At 38.9% G+C, this 23,649-nt stretch overlaps 1 protein-coding gene across 1 annotated transcript in view; it reads right to left on the bottom strand.

The window, feature by feature from the left end:
- Positions 1 to 9,234: 9,234 nt before the first annotated feature.
- LOC144598068 (HORMA domain-containing protein 1-like) overlaps positions 9,235 to 23,649 on the bottom strand; it is a 32,545-nt gene continuing 18,130 nt past the window's right edge. The window contains exons 9-15 of the mRNA XM_078407951.1: positions 23,269 to 23,420; positions 20,457 to 20,692; positions 20,139 to 20,187; positions 15,121 to 15,182; positions 11,050 to 11,121; positions 10,256 to 10,372; positions 9,235 to 9,656 (exon numbers count right to left, since the gene is read on the bottom strand). Coding sequence (XP_078264077.1) covers positions 9,597 to 9,656; positions 10,256 to 10,372; positions 11,050 to 11,121; positions 15,121 to 15,182; positions 20,139 to 20,187; positions 20,457 to 20,692; positions 23,269 to 23,420 — 748 coding nt within the window. The 3' untranslated portion in view covers positions 9,235 to 9,596. The remainder of the gene's footprint in view (positions 9,657 to 10,255; positions 10,373 to 11,049; positions 11,122 to 15,120; positions 15,183 to 20,138; positions 20,188 to 20,456; positions 20,693 to 23,268; positions 23,421 to 23,649) is intronic.

Raw genomic sequence — 23,649 nt, 5'->3', positions numbered from 1 at the left:
CTTTGGCTCTCTATTGCTTTTGATTTCTTTATGTTAATACTTTTATTTTCTCCATTAGACATCTATTTCTCAATTGTGAAAATAATTGTGTTATTAAATATTGCAGAGCAAACGTCATTAGAAACGGGGATGGTGCCGGAAGATTGGTGCATTGCGCATGTTGTGCCTTTGTTTAAAAAAGGTTCTAAAAGTAAATCTAGCAATTATAGACCTGTTAGTTTGACGTCTGTGGTGGGAAAATTAATGGAAAAGATACTTAGGGACAATATATATAATTATTTGGATAAACAAGGCCTGATTAGAAACAGTCAACATGGATTTGTGCCTGGAAGGTCATGTTTGACTAATCTTCTTGAATTTTTTGAAGAGGTTACCAGGGAAATTGATAAGGGCAAGGCTGTGGATGTTGTCTATATGGACTTCAGTAAGGCATTTGACAAGGTTCCACATGGAAGGTTGATTAAGAAGGTTAAATCGTTGGGTATTAATAGTGAGGTTGCAAGATGGATTCAACAATGGCTGAATGGGAGATACCAGAGGGTAATGGTTGACAATTGTATGTCAGGTTGGAGGCCAGTGTCTAGTGGAGTACCCCAAGGATCTGTGTTGGGTCCACTGTTGTTTGTCATTTACATTAATGATCTGGATGATGGTGTGGCAAATTGGATTAGTAAATATGCAGATGATACTAAGATAGGTGGTGTAGTTAATAATTAAGTAGAGTTTCAAAGTCTACAGAGAGACTTGGGCCTTTTGGAAGGGTGGGCTGAAAGATGGCAGATGGAGTTTAATGCTGATAAGTGTGAGGTGCTGCATTTTGGTAGGACAAATCAAAATAGGACGTACAGGGTAAATGGTAGGGAATTGAGGAATGCAGTGGAACAGAGGGATCTGGGAATAACTGTGCATTGTTCCCTGAAGGTGGAATCTCATGTGGATAGGGTGGTGAAGAAGGCGTTTGGTATGCTTGCCTTTATAAATCAGAGCATCGAGTATAGAAGTTGGGATGTAATGTTAAAATTGTACAGGGCATTAGTGAGGCCGAATCTGGAGTATGGTGTGCAGTTCTGGTCGCCAAATTATAGGAAGGATGTCGACAAAATGGAGAGGGTACAGAGGAGATTTACTAGAATGTTGCCTGGGTTTCAGCACTTAGGCTACAGAGAGAGGTTGAACAGGTTGGGTCTTTATTCTTTGGAGCGTAGAAGGTTGAGGGGGGACTTGATAGAGGTTTTTAAAATTTTGAGAGGGACGGACAGAGTTGACGTGGGTAGGCTTTTCCCTTTGAGAGTGGGGAAGATTCCAACAAGGGGACATAGCTTCAGAATTGAGGGACAAAGGTTTAGGGGTAACATGAGGGGTAACTTCTTTACTCAGAGGGTGGTGGCTGTATGGAATGGGCTTCCGGTGGAAGTGGTGGAGGCTGGCTCGATTTTATTATTTAAGAGTAAATTGGATAGGTATATGGATGAGGGGATTAGAGGGTTATGGTCTGAGTGCAGGTAGATGAAACTAGGTCAGGGAGAGTGGTCGGCGTGGACTGGTAGGGCCGGACAGGCCTGTTTCCATGCTGTAGTGGTTATATGGTTATATGATGTGAAAGCTAATATTTTTGATTTTCAGTGAGATTAAGTAAGAGTCCAGTCTGTTTATATTCTGGAGTGCTTTTGAAGGCCGTTCGTTCTGAACAGTAATTGGAAGTAATAATGCAAAATAACCCATATCATAGAAGCAGGACACTTAACCTAATCAGTCCATGTCAGCTTTTTTCCATTCCTGATCTTGTATGTTTATAAATTAATTTGTAAGTTGTGGGCGTCACTAGTGAAACAAATGTTTATTGTTCATACCTTTTGTCCATGAAGATGGTGGTGAAGTGCCTTCTTGAATCATCAGTCTTTTGATGAAGGTACTCCCAGTGTTACTGAGTGTCAAGGGGTCTAAGTGCGGATAATGAAAAAGGGTGATGCATTTCCAAGCCAGACTATGTGATTTGGTACATTTAGTAGACCTGCCTGTCGCAGTCACAGCGCTGGTGCTGGTGGAGGAAGTGAATACCTTTGCCTGCTTTTATCCTGGATGGTGTCAAGCATGTTGGGTATTGTTGGCATGGCCCTCATTCAGTCAAGTGGTAATTGGTATTTTTGTACTTCTGATTATATTTTGAAGATTGTGGAAATGTTTTTGTTTGGGGCTGTTATAAAGTAGGATGCTCTCAATGGAATATGCAATCATTAATTTGTTTTGTGATCAGTTTAATATGGCTGGTCCAGTTAAGTTTCTGGTCAATGGTGAGTGAAATGTAAAGCTAGAAGGCGGGATAGGGGTGGGAGGGAACAGGAAACGGGGAAGGGTGAAAGGGAAATTTGGCGCTCAGGGACGAGAGATGAATACAAAGGAGGGGAAAAGGGGGAATTTGTGCACACTGGGGTGGAAGGGCAGGGGAAAGAGAGGGAGGAGCATAGGGGGCAATTACTTGAAATTGGAGTATTCAGTATTCATTCAGTTGAGTTGTAAGATACTCAAGCAGAATATGAGATGTTGTTCTTTAAGTCTGTCATTTTGCTTGGTCTTCTATTGAAATATACATAAATGCAACACCAGTCACCATATGGGGTGGTGGTGGGGATTACTCAAAAGCTGAGAGGACTTTCATGGGGTGAGGGGGTTAGAACCAATATAAAGTCACTGCTAATCACTTTACCATGTTTGATCTCATTCTGGGAAACTACCACAAAAACAGCTGTTCCTCTCTGCCCATCTACACAGAAATAGGAACGGTATGTACATTTTATATCAGTCCATGCAATAAAAACATATTAATCAAAGTAGGAGGGAAGGCTGCCCAACACACAATGGTTGTCTTGTTTTTAACATTTTTAGGTCTACCTGAATTTCTGATCAGACGTTACACATTGCAGCTAAACCTTTGGATTACTATATCGCTTTTCATCTGTATCAACTACTAACATTGAATACGTGAAAAGAGTTGAGTTAAAAATTGCAATTTGCTAGAAATTCACTTCTGAATCCAATCACAATTTCATTATTTTCAAATGCTTGTTCAAGTTAACATCAAGGGAAAAAAATGGAATTGAGGTCAGCGATAACAATAAATTAATAGTATAATGATTGTCATATCAGATATAACTCTGCCGATTAATTTTATTCTATCTGGTACACAATTGGTTTCTTTGCAGGCTTGTCAAATAACTTTTGGCATTTCGCGTGCTTTCTTTTCCAGATTACAGACGGAATCTGGATGGGATTCCAATGCTAATACCTGTTTTTGAATTTTCAGTCTGTTAGAGGAGTTCCATCAAACTGTTTCAATCCCCTGCACATGTATTAAACACAATATAACAAATGTGACATCTTTGGCAGGGATAAAATCTGAAAATGAACAAAGGTAGTGTCATTGCAACCATATGTGTTGCTGAAAATTGGTCTATATTAGCTCAATCCAATTCCATCTATTCCTACATGTAACATTTGAATTAAATTTGATTTCAGTCTTTTCAATTTCATCTGTTGCAATCTGTCATTATTGATCTTGAAGAATTTAAATTGTAATAAGCAATATAGGCTATGACTTGATAAAATGCATTTTTATAGATTTTTGCATTAAAGACGCTGTATCCATTTTAAAATCCTAACACATCTCATGTATCACAATAAAAACATTGCTATAGTCCTATTTTATTAACAACAGTAGTAAATTTCCATTGGCATTATTCATGGAAAGTTCAAGATTATGCTCCTTCAGAGGCTTATAGAAACTGGAGTGGGAGAACACTACATGTCTCGTGGATGGATATGAAAGAAATGAGAAATATGCTGAGAACCTGCCAAGTAATAGATTTTAATAAATTGCTGGCAATTTAATGATTTTTACTCCTTACCAAGAGAGCGAAATGAAGAAATGTACACATACCACTGCCTCATATATTATACATATTTTTGAAATATAGCCGTTTGCAAACACATTAAGTAGATTTGTAGATGTGCAAAATGGTTTAGGTCATGGTCAACTTTATCACAATAGTTTAACAAATATATATAACAATATATAATAATTATATAATTTAAAAAAACAAGATGAAGAGATCTGAAATAATGAAGACTAAATGACTAGTTTCTGAAACGTCACCCATTCCTTCTCTCCTGAGATGCTGCCTGACCTGCTGAGTTACTCCAGCATTTTGTGAATAAATACCTTTGATTTGTACCAGCATCTGCAGTTATTTTCTTACACTAGTTTCTAGTTTTATATGTTTCAATTTTGACATAGGCAAAGATTTATTTATTCCAGATAAAATCCAAACCACTGTTTAAAATTTGGAAGACATTCATGGATTATATTCATGATTGCAGCTGTGCATTCTAATCTACATTTAGTTCAGATTATATCACAGTAAATAAACTTACCTTTGAAAATCAGAATTGATAATTTTAAAATGAAATTGTTTTCTATAAGGAATTGTTTGGGTTTTTTTTCCCAGAGTCATTGTCTTCTGTTGGGTTATGTAGGAATAAGGTTACTCTGGGCCGGAAAATGTCATTGTCATGTCGAACCAGTACACAATGAGTTAAAACGGCCTGTGAATGATTGAGCTGAGTAGTATGTTAGGGTGTGGCAGAGGATATCAGTTTGGTAAAGTAATTGCTTTTTCACAGATCCGGAGAGAAACAACAGTTGGGAGTTTTTTGTCGGCAATATAACCCAAGTGGTAAAATAATTAAGAGACCAAATGCATTTGATGAATTTTATTGGATTCAAGTGCATGATTCTGATGAAAATTTGAGTAACTTCAGGTTTAAGGTGAGGGGGGAGAAGATTTAATAGGAACCTGAGGGTTAACTTTCATGCAAAGGGTAGTGGGTGTATAAATCGAGCTGCTGGAGGAGGTAGCTGAGGCGGGTACTATCACAACATTTAAGAGACATTTGGACAGGTACGTGGATAGGACAGGTTTGGGGGAATATGGGGCAAATGAGGCAGATGGGACTAGTATAGATGGGATATGTTGGCCGATATGGGCAAATTGGGCTGAAAGGCCTATTTCCAAGCTCTATGACTAACTTTATTTCACACTGCACGATGAGTGGTGATAAAGTTCTCTGATGCAATTCAGCACAGCAGCACATAAATTATGATGTGAGCATTGTATCTCAATAAACCTGATTCCTCATTATTAAAATATGAGTGTTTTCTGATATTTAGGCAAAATAGCTTACAGCAGACATGAAAATCATTTACATTACCATGGCAGCTTCCCATTCCTCTTCTTTGAGTAAAGCCTGAATTTAATCTGTGTGCATCAGTTGTAAGGGCACTGTAAGTTAAAACAGTTAAGGGATGTATTTTCTGACAGTTAGGAAAAACAGTGATGATATTTTTTCACCCTTAAGCCTGCCTTTCCTGAGATCCATTAATCTGGCACAGGCCGGCCTTGGGACCTCTGCATGAGAGTCACTGGGCCAGATCTTGGTAGGCTTCTTCTTTCATATGTCAACTACAACAATCAAAAGTGGCAATTGGTGCTTCAGAGTACCGTAGTTGACGCTTTGCTGCAAATGTTGCCAGTTCTGTAGAACTACCCCGGGGTCCTTGGTAGGCTGATTCATCTGCCCAGAAATGTTACCCATGGTCCCCCTAAGCATACAATTACCAGATGTGAATTGAATTGAATAAATTTTATTAGCCAAACGTATACATACAAGGAATTTGCCTTGGTGTTTTGCTCGCAAGGATAACAACACGATACACAGTAACAATTAAAAATAAAACATAATTTAAACATGAAGAATAAAATAAAATACCAGAGCAAAAGGAGGCTACAGACTTTTAGCTGTTGAGTAGAGCTACTGCTCATGGAAAAAAGCTTTTTATGTCTGGCTGTGGAGGGTTTGACAGCCCGGAGTCGCCTCCCAGAGGGAAGTACTTCAAACAGTTTGTGGCCAGGGTGAGAGGGGTCAGAGATGATCTTACCCGCTCGCTTCCTGGCCCTTGCAGTGTACAGTTTGTCAATGGGGGTAAGGTTGCAGCCAACATCCTTCTTGGCTGATCGAACAATGTGCTATAGCCTCCGGATGTCATGCTTGGTGGCTGAGCCAAACCAGACCATGATGGAGAAGGTGAGGACAGACTCTATGATGGCAGTATAAAACTGAACCATCATTGCCTGTGGCAGGGTGACACAAAATGCTGGAGTAACTCAGCGAGACAGGCAGCATCTCTGGAGAGAAGGAACGGGTGACATTTCGGGTCGAGACCCTTCTTCAAACTGATGTCGGGAGTGGGCAAGACAGAGATACAATGTAGTCGAAGACAGTAAGACAGGTGGGGGAAGGGGAAGGAGAGAGAGGGAAAGCAAGGGCTATTTGAAGTTAGTTAAGACTGGTGCGAGAACTGGGAGGGGGGGGGACTGTGGCAGATTGTGTTTTCTTTGCTACCACAGGAAGTAACATCCTCTGTTGGGCCTTTTTGACTGTAGTTGATGGTGTCCTCCCATTTAAGGTCCTTGGAGATGATGGTTCCAAGGAACTTAAATGACTCCACAGATGTGGCTGGTGTTGTTGATGGTGAGTGAGGGGAGGGGAGGGGGAGCTCTCCTAAGGTCTACAATCAATGTTTGATCATGGAGGTTTGATCTTGCTGGGTGAAGCAACCAGAGAAGGATGTGAGTGGCAGCAGGGTTTTTTAAAGTTTTATCTTAATCGCCTAGTCTAAGATAGTTAAAAACTACAAAGTTGGACTAAACAATTATCTTAATTTTTTAAAACAATATAAAATATATAATAAAACTTTTAAAAAGTCAAAATATCTTGGAAAACTTTAACTTTCACCTTGCTGTCCATGGAGCTTGTACTGTAGAGAAATTGCTGAGCTCAAAATTGTAGAACCAGTCAAACCAGGGGAAAAAACAGCAGCTTCCTTCAACAGGAGTTGGAGACTGTTGGATCCAGGCAATTTGTCAACAGATGAGGTAGTGCTGTCGGCCCTGCCAGTCCTGAACAATGACCTACACTTGCCACGGTTTCTTATTCCAACACCAATCCTTGTGGACAACTTGAGCCATTCTCACTGCTCTGAGAGTGTCAGCCGAGGACAAGGGTTCCTAGCACTCAGTTCCCAGCATAACAGTATTATCAATAAAATGCATCATCAGTCTATAATGACCTTTAGTGCTAATTTCATTGGTGCTCTCTGCTGGGAATACATCTTGAGTGTTAAATGAGGTACCAGCGTGTTTAACTGTTAAAACACTAAAATAAGCAACTGGTTTGCAAAAAAAGATTGCTGTCAATATAGTCAAGTATATTTTGAGGCTAGTGATTCACCCAGTTGGACCTTTCCCATACCAAGCAGGATGATTGCTTACAGCTTTTTTCTTAGCAGGGATACACCAGGTGGCGCCACCAGCAGTGGCTGCCTCACCAAGTCTGTCTATCCTTTCTTCTTTTTATTATTTTTAGTATGTGTTAAAAAGTATGTCTTAGTGTTCCTTGGTTTGTTTTATGTGGGGAGTGGGGGAAACTTTTCTTCAATCTCTCACCTCGACGTAGATGCAATTCTTTTCTGTATCGTGTCTCCGTCCCCACTGCAGCCTAACATCGTGGAGTTGGTGGCCTTTCCTGGAGACCCACGGGCACTCCAAGCCGCGGGAGTCTGCGGGACTTTAACATCGCGGAGCTTACGACCCCTTTGCTTGGGATCGAAGCTTCAACCTGTGGGCATGTGGACTTTAACATTGTGAAGCCCGCGGTCTTTGGTAAGAGGCCAACTATGAAGCTCCATGCTGAGGAGATTCAACCGCTCAAACACAGTAGTCTCGATCACCCTGACGGGGCCTTCGATTGATCGCCCCCACTGCAGATGGTTTGACTACCCCGAACGCAGGAGAACAAAGAGGAAGACGATTGAACTTTATTGACTTCTATCACAGTGAGGAATGTGGAATTCACTGTGGCAGATATTTATGTTGACTTTTATGTGGTTGTGTGTCTTGTTGCTTTTCACTTATTATGGCTTACGGTAACTCAAATGTCACTACCTTAGTTAGTACATGTGACAATAAACTGACCTTGAATCACCAACATTCAGGAAAGGGTAGGAAGGAACTGCAGATGGTGATTTCAACCGAAGATGCACACAAAATGCTGGAGTAACTCAGCGGGACAGGCAGCAGCTCTGGAGGAAGGAATGTGTAACGTTTTGGGTCAAGACACTTCTTCAGACTGATGTCAGGGAAAAGATACACAGATAAGGAAGTGTGAGGTGTGAAAATAGGACAAAGGGAATGGAGATCAAGGAAAATGTATAACAGATCAGTTAGCTGGGAGAAGATAAACAACAAAGCAAACAGAGATACAATGTAGTAAGACTGGTTGGAGATTTGGGAAGGGATGGAGAAAGAAGAAAAGCAAGGGACTTGAAGTCAGAAAAGTCAATGTTCATACCGCTAGGGTGTATTGTAAGCTGCCCAAGCAAAATATGATGTGCTGTTCCTCCAATTTGCTATGGGCCTCACTCTGGCAATGGAGGAGGCCCAGGACAGAATGGTCAGTGTGGGACTGCGAGGGGGAGTTAAATTGTTCAGCAACCAGGAGATCAAGTAGGTTTAGGCGGACTTAGCGGGTCATTCAGGAAAGGGTTGTGGATAATTGCTTGGACAGCAGACATTGAATATCATCAACACATTTTCCAAAATGGGATTTGGGGAGGGAATCCATAAATGGATACACGTGGGTCACATAGATATCAGTAGCAAAATTGTGCTCAGAAGGGGGAAAGCTTCCACAATACATCTCTCATATCTTGTAATGTCCATGACATTTGTGCAAAAGGACTGTTCTCTACAGACTGTTCCTAGGTATACACACTGAAACAAACACCAATTGCTACTGTAGCATTATCAGCTTGGTGAGAGACAGGAGTTTGATTGATACCTACTGGTCTGCCAGTGCAATGGAACTGTGCATGTTACAGAATGGCACATTCCAAGGCCCAGGACATCATGCTGTGGAATGTGATCGAAACTTGGTTGATCCTGTCATCTCTGCACATTGAGGGTCTGAAGCCCACATTAAAAAAAATCCCTTTGAATATTTGCTGAAGGAATATCTGCAAATGAAAATTGATCTCATGTTGCCGTACAATAAATACTTACAAATGTTATTTATAACACTTTTGAAAAGGTTTATCCCTCCACATCTTGATAGACTGAAACTAATAGTAAACTACAATTGAAATCTAAATAAACTACTAGCTAATTTTAGATCTAAATTGGCTGCTACCCATTTTCATTAAATCTGTTCCATTACATGTATGAAAAGGTATCTAGCTTAAGATGTGTTTACAATGGAAAAAAAGACTTTAAAAGGTGGTTTAATGTGATAAAGCACATGTGACCATGTTTTATTCCACTGTGGTTCACCAGAAATATATTTTATACATTTTCTGATCGAGGTAATAACAACATTTGAAATAATGGTAATAATATGTTGCGAGTAAGCAATCTAATATTAAAAGTAATCTAATTTAACAATTATCTTATTAGTCATGAGGTTGTCAAATATGATCAGAATAATCTTCAATTTTTTCTCCTTCTTTTCGTGATCTTTTCTTGAAGTACCGCAGAATTACGAACTGCCTGTTGAGAAATGGAGAACACAATGGTATTTTTTGTAAAACCACAATATGCTGTTGTCTTTAATTTTTCAAGAAATCTTTTTTTCCTGTCGAATAGATATAATTCACTTTTCCACTTCCAATATTAAAAAGGCTGCACTATGGATATTGGTTTTTCTTGGCATAACAATGTAGGTTTGAGGTGATAGGCAATTAACCTGTGCCCATTCAATGGAAATAATTCCGCCAGCCAACCTGCTGTTACATATAGTCAAAACTTGCTTCCATCGTCATGTGAAATTGCAAAAAAAACACACGTCTATGAAACAGCAGTAGGAAATGTTCACAGTTGGTATCACCAGGTCTCAACAGAATTAATTGGTCAGACTATGAATGCTTGTAATGTTCTAATATTCAGAAGCATTCAAACTATCAAACAAAATAAAAAATTGTTAACATTTTTTTGGTAGCAGAAGTTGGCTCGCATTGACTTGCGAGTCCTAAACTTTATGACATTCGTTTAGTGAGGCAGTAACTGCATTTCCCAGCAAATTCTGATCTATTGCATTCATCCACAGAAACAAAGATAAAACAAAGTTTTATTTTTAAAAAATCACTTACAGGGTCAAGTTCAGAGATCGTCTTTTTAGGTCGAACTGCTTTAATGGTTTGTGTAGTACTCGACTTTTGTGGTTCTTCATGCATGTCTCCACTTTGTTGGCAATCAGACCTTTGTACCTAACAGCAAAAGTCAAATACTTTAGCTATACATACACCAAGTATTTGAACACTATAATAATAATAAAAAACATTTTAATATAAAGCAATCATAATATTGTACGCCTAATTTTTCTGTAGAATGTTCTTTTTCAAATATAGTTAAAAAAGAAATAATGTTCTAAAAATCAGCAAGTTTTTCTTCCAGTTCTGGAAGTTAAAATTGACCTCTTTATCACTTAGAACTGAAATCATGCATCTACTTCCCTGAATTTGACTTAGGTTTTGTTGCATCTCTGCAAAAGAATGTCAACAGAGGTAACTGCTCACTAAAAAACTGCTTTGAAACTTAACAGATGGGAAACTTATTTTACATCTTTACAGTGTAGGAAAAGCAGTTAACTATTAAAGATCCGCCTTGTCAGGCACTTATAAATGTGCCCAAATCCTGTCAAAGAGAATGGAAGAGCCGTCATCCAAAAATAAAGCATTCCGATTTAAGTGAGCCAGAAAAGACAGAATTGTAACAAGAAATTTCCATTAGGTGAACCAAGAACAACTTCAGAAGATCTATCTATGGATGATCTGATGATGTTATAACTTTTAGGTCCTCAGATTGACCTGCAATACTTGGTAGTAAATAGTGCTAAATATCAAAGCTGGGAAATAGATCAACTGAGATAGCACTCATGACTGACCTGCTCTCTTCCAAATTTTGTCCTTTTGCCGGATACGTTCAGCTCTGCTGCCTTTGCTACCAATTGCTTTATCTAAAAGATAAGACATCTATAAGACAATTCCAAAATTGATATTAGTATAAAAATGGTTCTGATATTGGTCCTGGCCATGAAAGAATGGATTTCACTCAACACATTTGCAGTTACCCTGGCTTCCTGTGAGTGATCCAAGAAGATAAAACCATAGCATAGTTCTTTAACCTGTCAGACTGAAATATCAAGGATGTGTAGGAAGGGACTGCAGATGCTGGTTTACACCCAGCTACACACAAAATGCTCAGCGGGACAGGTAACATCTCTGGAAAGTAGGAATGGGTGATGTTTCGGATCGAGACCCTTCTACAGACCCGAAGCATCACCCATTCCTTCTCTCCAAAGATGCTGCCTGTCCTGCTGAGTTACTCCAGCATTTTGTGTCTATCTTCACACTGAAAGATATCCAGAGGCACACAAATTATCCATCAAGAAATTTTAAAAGGAGATTTTAATTATATTTAAGCCATTTTACAGTAATCATTTTAAATGTTCCTGTTAAATCTTTCTCCCCTCACCTTAAACCCATGTCCTCTGGTTCTCGATTCCCCTATTCTGGGTAAAAGATTCTGTGCATTTACCCAATCTATTCCTCATGTTCTCATACACCTCTGTAAGATCATCCCTCATCCTCCTGCCCTCCAAGGAATAAAGTCCTAGCCTGCTCAACCTCTCCCTATAAGCTCAGGCTTTCGAGTCCTGGCAACATCCTCGTAAATCTTCTTTGCACCCTTTCCAGCTTAACAACATTTTCCTATAATATGGTGCCCAAAACTAAACACAATACTCTAAATGTGACCTCACCAATGTCTTGTACAACTGTAACATGACCTCACAACTTCTATACTCAATACTCTGACTGATGCAGGCCAATTTTGACTTTCCTATCTACCTGTGATGCCACTTTCAAGGTACTGTGTACGTGCACTCCTAGATTCCTCTGCTCTACAAACCTCCCCAGAGCCCTGCCATTCACTGTGCAGGTCTCCTGCCCTGATTAGACTTCCCAAAATGCAACACTTTGCACTTCTCTGTATTAAATTCCATCAACCATTCCTCAGCCCAGCTGCTCAACTGATCAAGATCCTGTTGCAATTTTTGACAATCATCTTCACCATCTACGATACCACCCGCTTTAGTGAAATGAATGTGGAAACAAGGAAGAACTCAGGGCTGCAAAGTGGTGCATCCTGTGAACCTGCTGTCCCACAGCTCTAGTAATTAATTCTGACCTCCAGCACTCTGTCCAGAGCTTGCGTATTCTACCTGTGACTGCATGGATTTCCTCCCGCATCACAACAAAATGTGGGTTAATTGGCTACTGCTAATTGCTTCTAGTGTGTAGATGAATGGTAGAATCTAGGGGGTAGTTTGGATGGGGATGCAGGCGCATAAACCGGGTTGGATTGGTATAAAAATGAGCCTTTGATAGTTGGCACAGATTCGGAGCTGAAAGGCTTGTTTCAGTACTTTTTTCTTCTTATAACTATAAAATAGCTTGACAATCTAAGGCAGTAATTTTCTTCCAAGGAAATTAGACTACACCTTAAGTTATTTACTCCTGGCTAGTGAAGTTTTTCAAAGATAATTATTACTTATTGCTGTTCAGTTTATTATTATTGTCACCTGTACCAAGGTACAGTGAAAAGCTTTGTCGCATGCTTTCCAGTCAAAGACTATACATGATTACAATTAAGCCACAGTGTACAGATAAAGTTTACAAAATTTAGTGCAAGATAAAGTGATTAAAAATAGTTTCAAAGGTCTTTTATTGTCACGTGTACCAATTAAGGAACAGTGATATTCGAATTGCCATACAGCCATAATAAAAACAAAGCATCAAGGCACACAACTACATAAAAGTTAACATAAACATCCACCACAGTGGATTCCTCACATTCCTCACTGTGATGGAAGGCAATAAAGTCTAATCTTTTTCCCTCTTTATTCTCACGCGGTAGGGGATAGTTCTAAGTGTATGAGATAATGCTAGTGTACGGGGTGATCGCTGGTCGGCATGGACTCGGGCCGAGCGGCCTGTTTCCACACTATCACTAAAGTCTGAAGGTTTCCAATAAAATATATGGGAGTATAGGAAAATAACTGCAGATGCTGGTACAAATCGATTTATTCACAAAATGCTAGAGTAACTCAGCAGGTCAGGCAGCATCTCGGGAGAGAAGGAATGGGTGACGTTTCGGGTCGAGACCCTCTGAAGAAGGGTCTCGACCCGAAACATCACCCATTCCTTCTCTCCCGAGATGCTGCCTGACCTGCTGAGTTACTCCAGCATTTTGTGAATAAATCGAAATATATGGGAGGTCAGGATCACACTGGCTGGTGAGAACATCTGCTTCTGAATGAATTATTTATAAATTGTCCAGCTGTTTATAAAGTCAAAGAGCTATGCAGCACAGAAACAGACAATTGGCCCAATACTTTGATGCCGATCATGTTGCCTAACCAAGCTCATCTTACTTGTCCATGCCTGGCCCATATCTCTCCAAACCTTTCCTATCCATGTATCTCTCGAAGTGTCTTTTAAATGTTGTAAAATCCACACAGGCAGCAGTGGAGTCCAGGAATGAATCTGGGTAACTGGAGTAATGAGACAGCAGCTCTACCAAATGTGCCACATAAATATTTCACAGTATAAGTTTAAAAGCTGACATTCCTGTAATTCCACAAAATTAGCTTTCAAGGATATCATCCATGAATTTCAGGAAACTTCAAAGCTCTTCAGATTCAAAATTGCAATCATCGTCAGCAGGAAAAAACTACAAACAATTTGAACGCAACAAGGTCCCTTAAAAGTAGGACTTGAAATGAAGTAACTGACTGAATCATCTATTTTTGGTGGAAGAAGGGACGAGGCTAAGATAATTGTAAAACTCCAAGCTTTCTTCAATTTTTTCCAACTATATTGGAGGAAGCGCCATCTCAAAAATAAATAACTGGATTCCAAGAACATAAAGCAAAATCAATTTATAATGAAGTAGATAATACTAAGCATATCTGATAGCCTTAGAAAAAATGTAAATCAACAAACCCAAGTGAATGCAGTTCACTCAGGAAATATTAACAATTTATTAGCAACACTGCATTAATGTCCAAAATGTAATTTTGAAACAAAAAACGAACTGCTAAAGGAACTCGGATCAGGCTGCATTTGTGAAGGCACAGGGATGGTGGAAGTTTTGGGTTGAAAACCTCCATCAGGACTCTCAATGTCATTTTAAAGCATGTTTCAAGTTACTTTTCTCTACTTTCAATTTTCTTTACCTTTGGAAAAGATGCTGTATAAGTACTACTTTCCTGTACCTTTCCTTATCACACAACCAGATTGATAATGTGACATGAAGTGTGCCTGTATGAACCAAAGTTTTGTGTGGGAGTAGGCATAAGTACAAGTTTGAGTTATTAAACTGCATAACGTAGTGGTTGTCAGATTTATTCTACAATTAGTATTATCATAGCAAAATCCAAGAAAATTAAGATTTAAGCATTGGTGGTACAAATGAAATGTAACCATGAATATATCATGATTTTGCAAAATACTGATGTGCCAAAAATGAAATTGCTCTATAAACAAAATTATATTTTTGAATCCAAATTAGAGTTTTTTTAAATTATCATCAGATCACGGATAAAATGTATTGATTACCATGTAGATAACCACCAATTTAAGGATTAAAAATTATTTAGAGGAGCTTCAAAACCTACTACAAGCAGTAAATTATATTAAAATGTGACTTTCTGTGCAAACTAATGCAGTAACCATATTTCCTTTGATTGTATTGCTTGACAAAGTAACCTTTACCATATCTCTGGAAAATATAATCACTTGTGTGAATAATCTAGATGTAGAGTCTAAGCAGTGGGATGACACTCTAATATCTAGTACAGATAGCTCAATGAATCTAACATGTGGTCACTGTACACATTATTTTATAAATAACCTAAATATGAATATACTTGTTTTGTCAAAAGTATCAATACCTCTTTCTCTGATGTACCAATTGGTTGCTCATTAAACATGCAATTCTGAAATTTTGGTTGAGCTGTTAAAAATGAAAAACATTAAAAGATTGCATCTTTTTCAACTAATTAGTATATAAATGTATATGATGTACAAAAATTTCATTTTATCCTTCAATATTTATGTCACTTAATTCAAAATGATAATCAAAGGATTTGAGCAAAATTCTACTGCACAATCTTATTCACAGAAGTTAGATGATCCTGTAAATAAATCTGAAAAAACAAAGCTGGAATCAGAACCAGTAATCATGTAACAAATGGAATGCCATAAGAATCCTTTCGCATTTCTATCTGCTCAAATCTTTGTGATTTCAGATGCAGAGCAATATGGTTAATCCTTAAATGTTTCTGAAAAAGCTTTGGCAGTTATCCCAATCTAATACAACAACGAAGAACAGATTCATATGGACATATGATCTTGTCATCTGGTTAGGGGACACAACAAAGATAACCCATCCTGCGCTTTAATACATGCAAGAGGGAGATTTATGCATTTAGGCGATACTCAGAAATACTTGGTTTGGTTCCACCAGGACCTTTGCCACCAGAACTTAATATAGTCTTTGCACAAGATGAAAAAGCAGAATTCCAACATTGAGGTGAAAGTGACAATGGGTCAAATTTGAACAATTTTGATACCTTAAACTTAAGTAATTAGATTCACTGGGACCAAAAAACTAAATTGGCTGAGTTATACAGAGTATTCAGAAAGTATTCAGACCCCTTCACCTTTTCCACATTTTGCTACGTTACAGCCTTATTTTAAAATGGATAATTTTTTTGTAAAATATCATCAATCTACACACAATACCCTATAATAAACAAGCAAAAACAGGTGTTTAGAAACATTGTCAAAGTAATTAAAAAGAAATAACTGAAATATCGCATTTACGCAAGTATTCACACCCTTTTCTCAGCACTTTGTTGAGGCACCTTTGGCAGCGATTACAGCCTCAAGTCTTCTTGGGTATGATGCTACAAGCTTGGCACACCTGTATTTGGGTAATTTCTCCCATTCTTCTCTACAGATCCTCTCAAGCTCTGTCAGGTTGGAGCGTTGGTGCACAGCTATTTTCAGGTCCCTCCACAGATGTTCGATTGGGTTCAAGTCCAGGCTCTGGCTGGGCACTCAAGGACATTCACAGACTTGTCGCAAAGCCACTCCTGCGTTGTCTTGGCTGTGTGCTTCGGGTCGTTGTACTGTTGGAAGGTAAACCTCCGCCCCAGTCTGAGGTCCAGAAGGCTCTGGAGCAGGTTTTCATCAAGGATCTCTCTGTACTTTGCTCCATTCATCTTTCCCTCGATCCTGACTAGTCTCCCAGTTCCTGCCGCTGAAAAACATACCCACAGCATGATGCTGCCACCACCATGCTTCACCGTAAGTATGGTGTTGTCCAGGTGATGAGCGGTTCTGCTTGGCATTCAGGCCAAAGAGTTCAATCTTGGGTTCATCAGACCAGAGAATCTTGTTTCTTCACAGAGAAACTCTGGAGCTCTGTCAGAGTGACCATCAGGTTCTTGGTCACCTACATGACCAAGGCCCTACTCCCCCGATTGCTCAGTTTGGCCGGGCGGCCAGCTCTATGAAGAGTCCTGGTGGTTCCAAAGTTCTTCCATTTAAGAATGACAAGGCCACTGTGCTCTTCAGGACTTACAATGCTGCAGAAATTGTTTTATACCCTTTCCCAGATCTGTGTCTCGACGCAATCCTGAGTTGGAGGTCTACGGACAATTCCTTCGTCTTATAGACAATAGGTGCAGGAGGAGGCCATTCGGCCCTTCGAGCCAGCACTGCCATTCAATGTGATCATGGCTGATCATTCTCAATCAGTACCCCGTTCCTGCCTTCTCCCCATACCCCCTTTATGGCTTGGTTTTTGCTCTGCCATGCTCTGTGGGACCTTATATGGACAGGTGTCTGCCTTTCCAAACCATGTCCAATCAATTTAATTTACCACTGGTGGACTCCAATCAAGTTGTAGAAACCTCAAGGATAATCAATGGAAACAGGATGAACATAAGCTCAATTTTGAGTGTCATAGCAAAGGGTCTGAATACTTACATAAATGTGATATTTCAGTTATTTATTTGTAATTACTTTGCAAAATTTTCTAAACACCTGTTTTCGCTTTTTTATTATGCAGTATTGTGTGTAGATTGATGATTAAAAAATGAATTCAATCCATTTCAAAATAAGGCTGTAACGTGGCAAAATGTGGAAAAAGTGAAGAGGTCTGAATACTTTCTGAATGCACTGTCTGTTGCACAAATGAAAATAGTTGTCATTATTGAATGCAACCATCTCAGCACCAGAACAATACTATTGGAATTTCTTAGGGATATGTTCTAGGTCCAACCATCTCCAGCGAGCTTTCCTCAATCACAAGGTCAAACATGGGAAGGCTTGATAAACATGCAGTTTTACAGTTCCATTACTTCTCAAATAATAGGTCATTTCCACATGCAGTAAGACCCAGACAACATTCAGGCTTGAGATGATACGTAGTCAGAAACACAAATGTCAATGTCCATCTTCAGTGGTACAGAATCTAAACACCTCTTTTCATTTTATGGTTTGCCATTACAATATTTATTATCAAGATCCTGCGTGTAACAGCCACCTAATTTCAGTGGTACAAATGTAGATTGAAGACTAGGCATTCTCTGACAAGCGAGTTACCTCTCAACTCTACAAAGTCTTCCTACAAAGCATACAAGGTATATGAAGCTCCAAAAAAATCCAACCATGACAATACAGTAAACCCTCGTTATTACTGACCTCTTTATAATGGATTTTTGTTACAGGGGACTGTTCCTTTAAGAACACAGGCTGCTATTTACACTGCGGAGGCGATTGAAATTGATAGGCAATCCCTTCGATCCACACTTAACTATTAAACAATGTAACAAACAACCTTTATTTAGTATTTTTAGTAGTACATTTTTTGTTGTTAAAAATAACTTTCTTCTTGAAAACAACTCGTTGTTTCACGGAGTGACCACTAGGTAGTTGGTGCAAATCCCTTAATTTTTTTGTGGACTACTGGCAACAATGGACACTATTCCCCTCCCATGGTCTGTTATAATGAGGGTTTACAGTACTATCTCGGACAAAGTAGTCTATTTAACGTCTGAAGGGTCTCGCCCAAAACGTCACCTATTCCTTTTCTCCATAGATGCTGTCTGATCCACTGAGTTACTCCAGCTTTTTGTGTCTATCATCGGTTTACACCAGCATCTGCAGTTCCTTCCTGCACTATTTAAATACACCCCAGCCACTAACCAAACCAGTTATTTCTATAAGTATGCAAGGCTATGGTGTATTCTATAGGGCGATCCTTGCCTTACAATTGTTCAGGTAACGGATATTCACTCTTATGGGATTCACAAATCACTACCAAAACATCTGAGTTATGGAATACAAATTCTCTTACAGAACTGATGTGATAAAGATATACACAAAATGAATACATGCGGTTCCCCAGCAGTAATAAAACAGACTTTGTTAGCTGTAAATAACACAGCTGCCAGTTCATTTAAGAGATCTGCTATGGAAACTGACACGGCAATCTCTTCTGTTGAAACTTTCTATTTAATTGAAACTACAACTTTTCATTCTGCCTACATCCAATATGGATTCCCTGCGATTTGTTCAAATTGTTTACCTTCAATATTTGATATGGTGGTATCTTTATAGCTTTCAAGAAAATACATTGAGGCTATTGATGAGAATTACGAGGAATAGGATTTTAGTTGTGGATTTCATTTTCATGTGCCTTTGGCGATTTATTTTGTTAATGACGAGACAAACTCCATTTCGTACGTTTTAATCCAATATCAGTCAGTTGCCAGCCTGCACATTTCGCCTGTATAAATCTAGTTTTAGGAATTGTGCATCGATTTACCAATCTAGATAAGTCTCATGTTTCAATAACACTGTTTCAATCAACTTGTTTATAAACATCTGATCAAGAATTTGTATTTTTGTCATATTCTTGGTTTTATTTTCAATCTCCTACATTTTTCCTATAGATCTTGCCAAGTGAATGAGATGTATTTTGCAGAATAAGATAAATTTGAATAGTCAATGAAACAATTCAATTAATTTCCTGACTGGAGACTACTGGACAGGTGGAGTTCTTCACCTGGATTTCTTCAACCGGTGTTTTGTTTTAATATAATGAGATACATCGCAGTGTATATTGAAACATAAACTTCCCATTCTCTTGGGTGAACATGCCTCCGAGCAAGAAAACAAAATAATCGCATTTCAAAATTCCCATAACAGTAGACCACATGGCCATTGGGTTATTACTGTTGAGAGAAAAAGATTCAGAAGAAAATCATCTCTATTTACAACAGGAGGTTCAATGACATGAGGTATCATTATGGAAAATTACAATTAGAACAGGTTTCTAGGAACGCAAGACCCACGTAACATGGGGGTCAACTGTATCAGCAAATTGTACAGCATGCGCTATGCATAATAAATTGAGAATGGTTTCACCAAATATGTACTGTATTTCATGTTACAATTAACAAGTTGTTTAAACAAGGATGTGACAATACCTCTGCCACCAGAAGCCTAACTTTCTTGAAGATACACCAGAATTCTATCTAATTCTCATAAGCATGTTTTTTTCATTCTGGAATACAGTTTGGATATTTATTGAGTAGCTTATCAAATAAATCAGGTTGTTCACTTTTACCTCACGAGGTTGCGCTTTACTCCTGATATATAACAGTATTAGGGATCTATTTTACCCTTGAAAGATGCACTGCCATTGTATTACTTGGCCATAACCAATAGCACTCAAATTTCATTATTTACCGCATTCATCAATCACACAGTGGAAATTGTTTCTGCAATGCCTTGTGTGGAGTAAAGCCCTAATTTGTATCATTTTGTAACCCAATCAATCGATTACTGTGTTAATTCTTCATATATTCATTCAACTTAACAGAAATATTCATACCTGTGGTATTTTGGTGGTTTGGATTGCATGTCTTTATATAATTTTTGCCCTACGCCAAATGAAATCAAACTTGATTAACACACTAATTGTAAGATCAATATGATAGCAGGAATACATGGTTGTGAAATCTTGAACACAATCACCGTAAGCCATTAGAAAATTACTTTTGATGTTGCATCATAAATATCCCCATGTTTTTACTGCTCTGAATCAACAGTATTTTATGAAATTTTTATCCATGTCACATTAGCTTCTAATTGAACTTACTGTTTTAAATATCTAATATTCCAAAAGCAGTTTTAAAGAATAGGAACTTACACTTATGGGAGATTTGACTTCCTCCATTTTCTGTGGTGAAGATTCATTTTCCTTATGTAACATGTTTTCTTTCTCCAGCTGTTCCATTGTGTCTTTCTCTGTGGTGACCCGTACTTTCATCACATGGAATGGAGTGGGCACATCACCAACTTTAAAATGGACGGGAGTTCCTTCAAACCACAGAGCATCACACTCACCTTTTTTAAACCCTGGTGGCTGATAGTCAGGAGGAGTCACTGTTATTTAAAAATATATGAATCAGAACTGATCTGAATTGGGAATATGTTTTATAAACTGCTTGGACAGTTAATTAAAACAGAAAGAGAATTAGGGCTAATGAGTTTAAATCTTCCGGAAAAAGGCTGGAAATTTAGGGAAAATGGGAGAATTGGCAGTACTGTATAGAGATCTAAAATTAAACAAAACTACTGAAATGCACATGGTAATCAGTAATATCAAGAAACATCACAGATTATTATATTTTAGATGTATACATTGAGAAGAGCTGAACCACTGATTTGTAATGACTAGATAAATTGAAAAGAATTATTACTGATTGTACTCTGGGTTATTTTTAGGGATTGAAGTCCTTATAGGGGTGGCCAAAATAATTCAATACTGAGCATCAATAAATGCTACTTGTAGATCCATGTCTGGTTTTACTGTTGTGCATCTGGATGGTCCATAATCCAGGCCGGGTTTTGTACTGCGTTATCCTGGTGTTGGTTAGGAGACTATCCTGAGGGCTGGAGGTAACGGTAGCCAGCATCTGTACTGCCAATGATCTGCTAATAAAGGACTTATATACACCGGAGTGCCTCTGAATGTACCCACTCACAAACACTACTCATTCTTTCCATTGTGCCAGAGTACTAAAAACAGCAACTGAAATTACATGCACACATTCTTTATTCAAAATCACTTTTTCTTGTCAGTCTGCTAGTTTTCAAATACACTACTTTTAAAAATCAATGCATCTTTAAAATCATCATGTCATATTTTAAAGGTTTCAATGATGGGCTTACGTCTAATTCCATTTATATCCCTTCAAAAATTAACCATTCATGCCCCACACGCCAGCATAGATCATCTCCAACATGAGACAGTGTAACAAACTACCTTTGGCATTCAAACACATTACCATTACTCACCATGATCATCTTGGGTGGAAAACCTAAATCCCCAATGACAAGAAACTTAACTGGACCATATGAAAACCATGGCTACAATAGCAAGTCAGAGCCTGAGTATTTGCATGGTGAGTGATTCATGTCTGCCGTCCCAAACATTTCCATTATCTACAAACAATATTGGATGACGCAGTCAACCTAGGTCTGCACTTCATCCTTCAGCATCTAAACCGCAAGAGGACCTATGCAAGGATTTTTTTTGTGGACTTTAGCTCTGCATTTAACACCATTGTGCCAGAGCTACTACCCTCCAAACTCTCCCAGTCGACTGTGCCTGAACCCCTCTGTCAGTGGATCATCAACTTTCTGACAGACAGCAAGCAGCATGCGAGGCTGGGAAAGCACATCTCGGACCCGCAGACCCTCAGCATAGGAGCACCGTAAGGCTGCGTACTCCCCTCTCCTTTGTTCTCTCTACACCAACGACTGCATCTCCACAGACTCCTCTGTCAAGCTTCTCAAGTCGGTGGATGACACAACCATGATTGGACTGATCCAGGATGGGGAGGAATCTGACTACAGATAGGAAGTGACTGGCGTCCCGGTGCCATTGTAACAGCCTGGAGCTCAATGCTCTTAAGACGGTGGAACTGATTGTAGACTTTAGGAGAACTCCCCCTTCCCTCCCCCACTCGCCATCAACACCACCAATCACATCTGTGGAGTCATTTAAGTTCCATCATCCCCAAGGACCTTAAATGGGGGGCCACCATCAACTCCACAGTCAAAAAGGCCCAACAGAGGATGTACTTCCTGCGGCAGCTGAGGAAACACAATCTACCACAGGCAACGATGGTCCAATTCTATACTGCCATCGTTGAGTCCGTCCTCACCTTCTCCATCATGGAATGGTTTGGCTCAGCCACCAAGCATGACATCCGGAGGCGGCAACGAATCATTCGATCAGCTTAGAAGGTTGTTGGCTCAACCTTCCCCCCCATTGACGAACTGTACACTGCAAGGGCCAGGAAGCGAGCGGGTAAACTCATCTCTGACCCCTCTCACCCTGGCCACAAACTCTTTGAAGCACTTCCCTCTGGAAGGCGACTCCGGACTGTCAAAGCAGCCACAGCCAGACATAAAAACAGCTTTTTTTTCTGCGAGTAGTAGCTCTTCTCAATAACCAAAAGTCCGTAGTCTCTTTTTGCTCTGGTTTATTTCACTTACATGTTTAAACTGTAATGTTGTATTCTTAATGTTTAAATGTTTTATGCTTTATTCTTAATTGTATACTGTATGTTCGTGTTGTTACTTGTTGGCAAGTGAAAGATGAATACAGATGTGGGGGGGGGGGGGGGGGAGTTATCAACAAATTCAGGTTTGTCTGTAGTTATGCTTGAAGTTATCCATCTGTAATAATTTTTCTATTCACCAATATTATCTGATCTGCTGGTATATCCTACATGTCTGAGCTGCATTTAACAGTTTTTAAACGATCCTTTGTTTGCAAGTGCAGGGGTTGCAAAAATAAAACCCAAAATAATAAAAAAAATCTGCAACCAAAGCATTGTTGTAAGCCTCCATACTAGATCTCAGTTACATACTGTACATATCCAAAGCAGCTAATATATAGGAATATAGAATGGAATAAAACAATTCTGAAATCAGTAAACTGCATTTACCTTCATCGTAGTAGAAGAGTTTCATTGTCAGAGACACATCATTAGGAAGAATTTCCAGGCTCTGCATCAAGACAAACAGCTTACGGATGAGCAATATGGAAGCTTTTTTTGTATCTTGAAAGTTTACTTCGGTTCCAATATGCTTGTTTGTGCTGTGTGAATTTAATTACATATGATAGATTTCTTTGTATCTTTGGGTAATTGACATTTTGTGAATGCAAAAATAGACAGAAGACTTTGCTGCTTATTCCTTACCACTGATTCAAAGATCACCTCCCATCAAGTTACATTACACTTTTGTTTTTTCCTGAAAATTCATTTAACCATACAGATCTGGAGTTTATTCTACACTTTTACTTGAATACATTTATAATCTTGTTT

The sequence above is a fragment of the Rhinoraja longicauda genome, chromosome 11 (assembly GCF_053455715.1).
Source record: "Rhinoraja longicauda isolate Sanriku21f chromosome 11, sRhiLon1.1, whole genome shotgun sequence".
NCBI classification, from domain to species: Eukaryota; Metazoa; Chordata; class Chondrichthyes; order Rajiformes; family Arhynchobatidae; genus Rhinoraja; species Rhinoraja longicauda.
The sequence above is the reverse complement of the archived record's forward strand: the minus strand, read 5'-3'. Positions and strand labels throughout refer to the sequence as shown.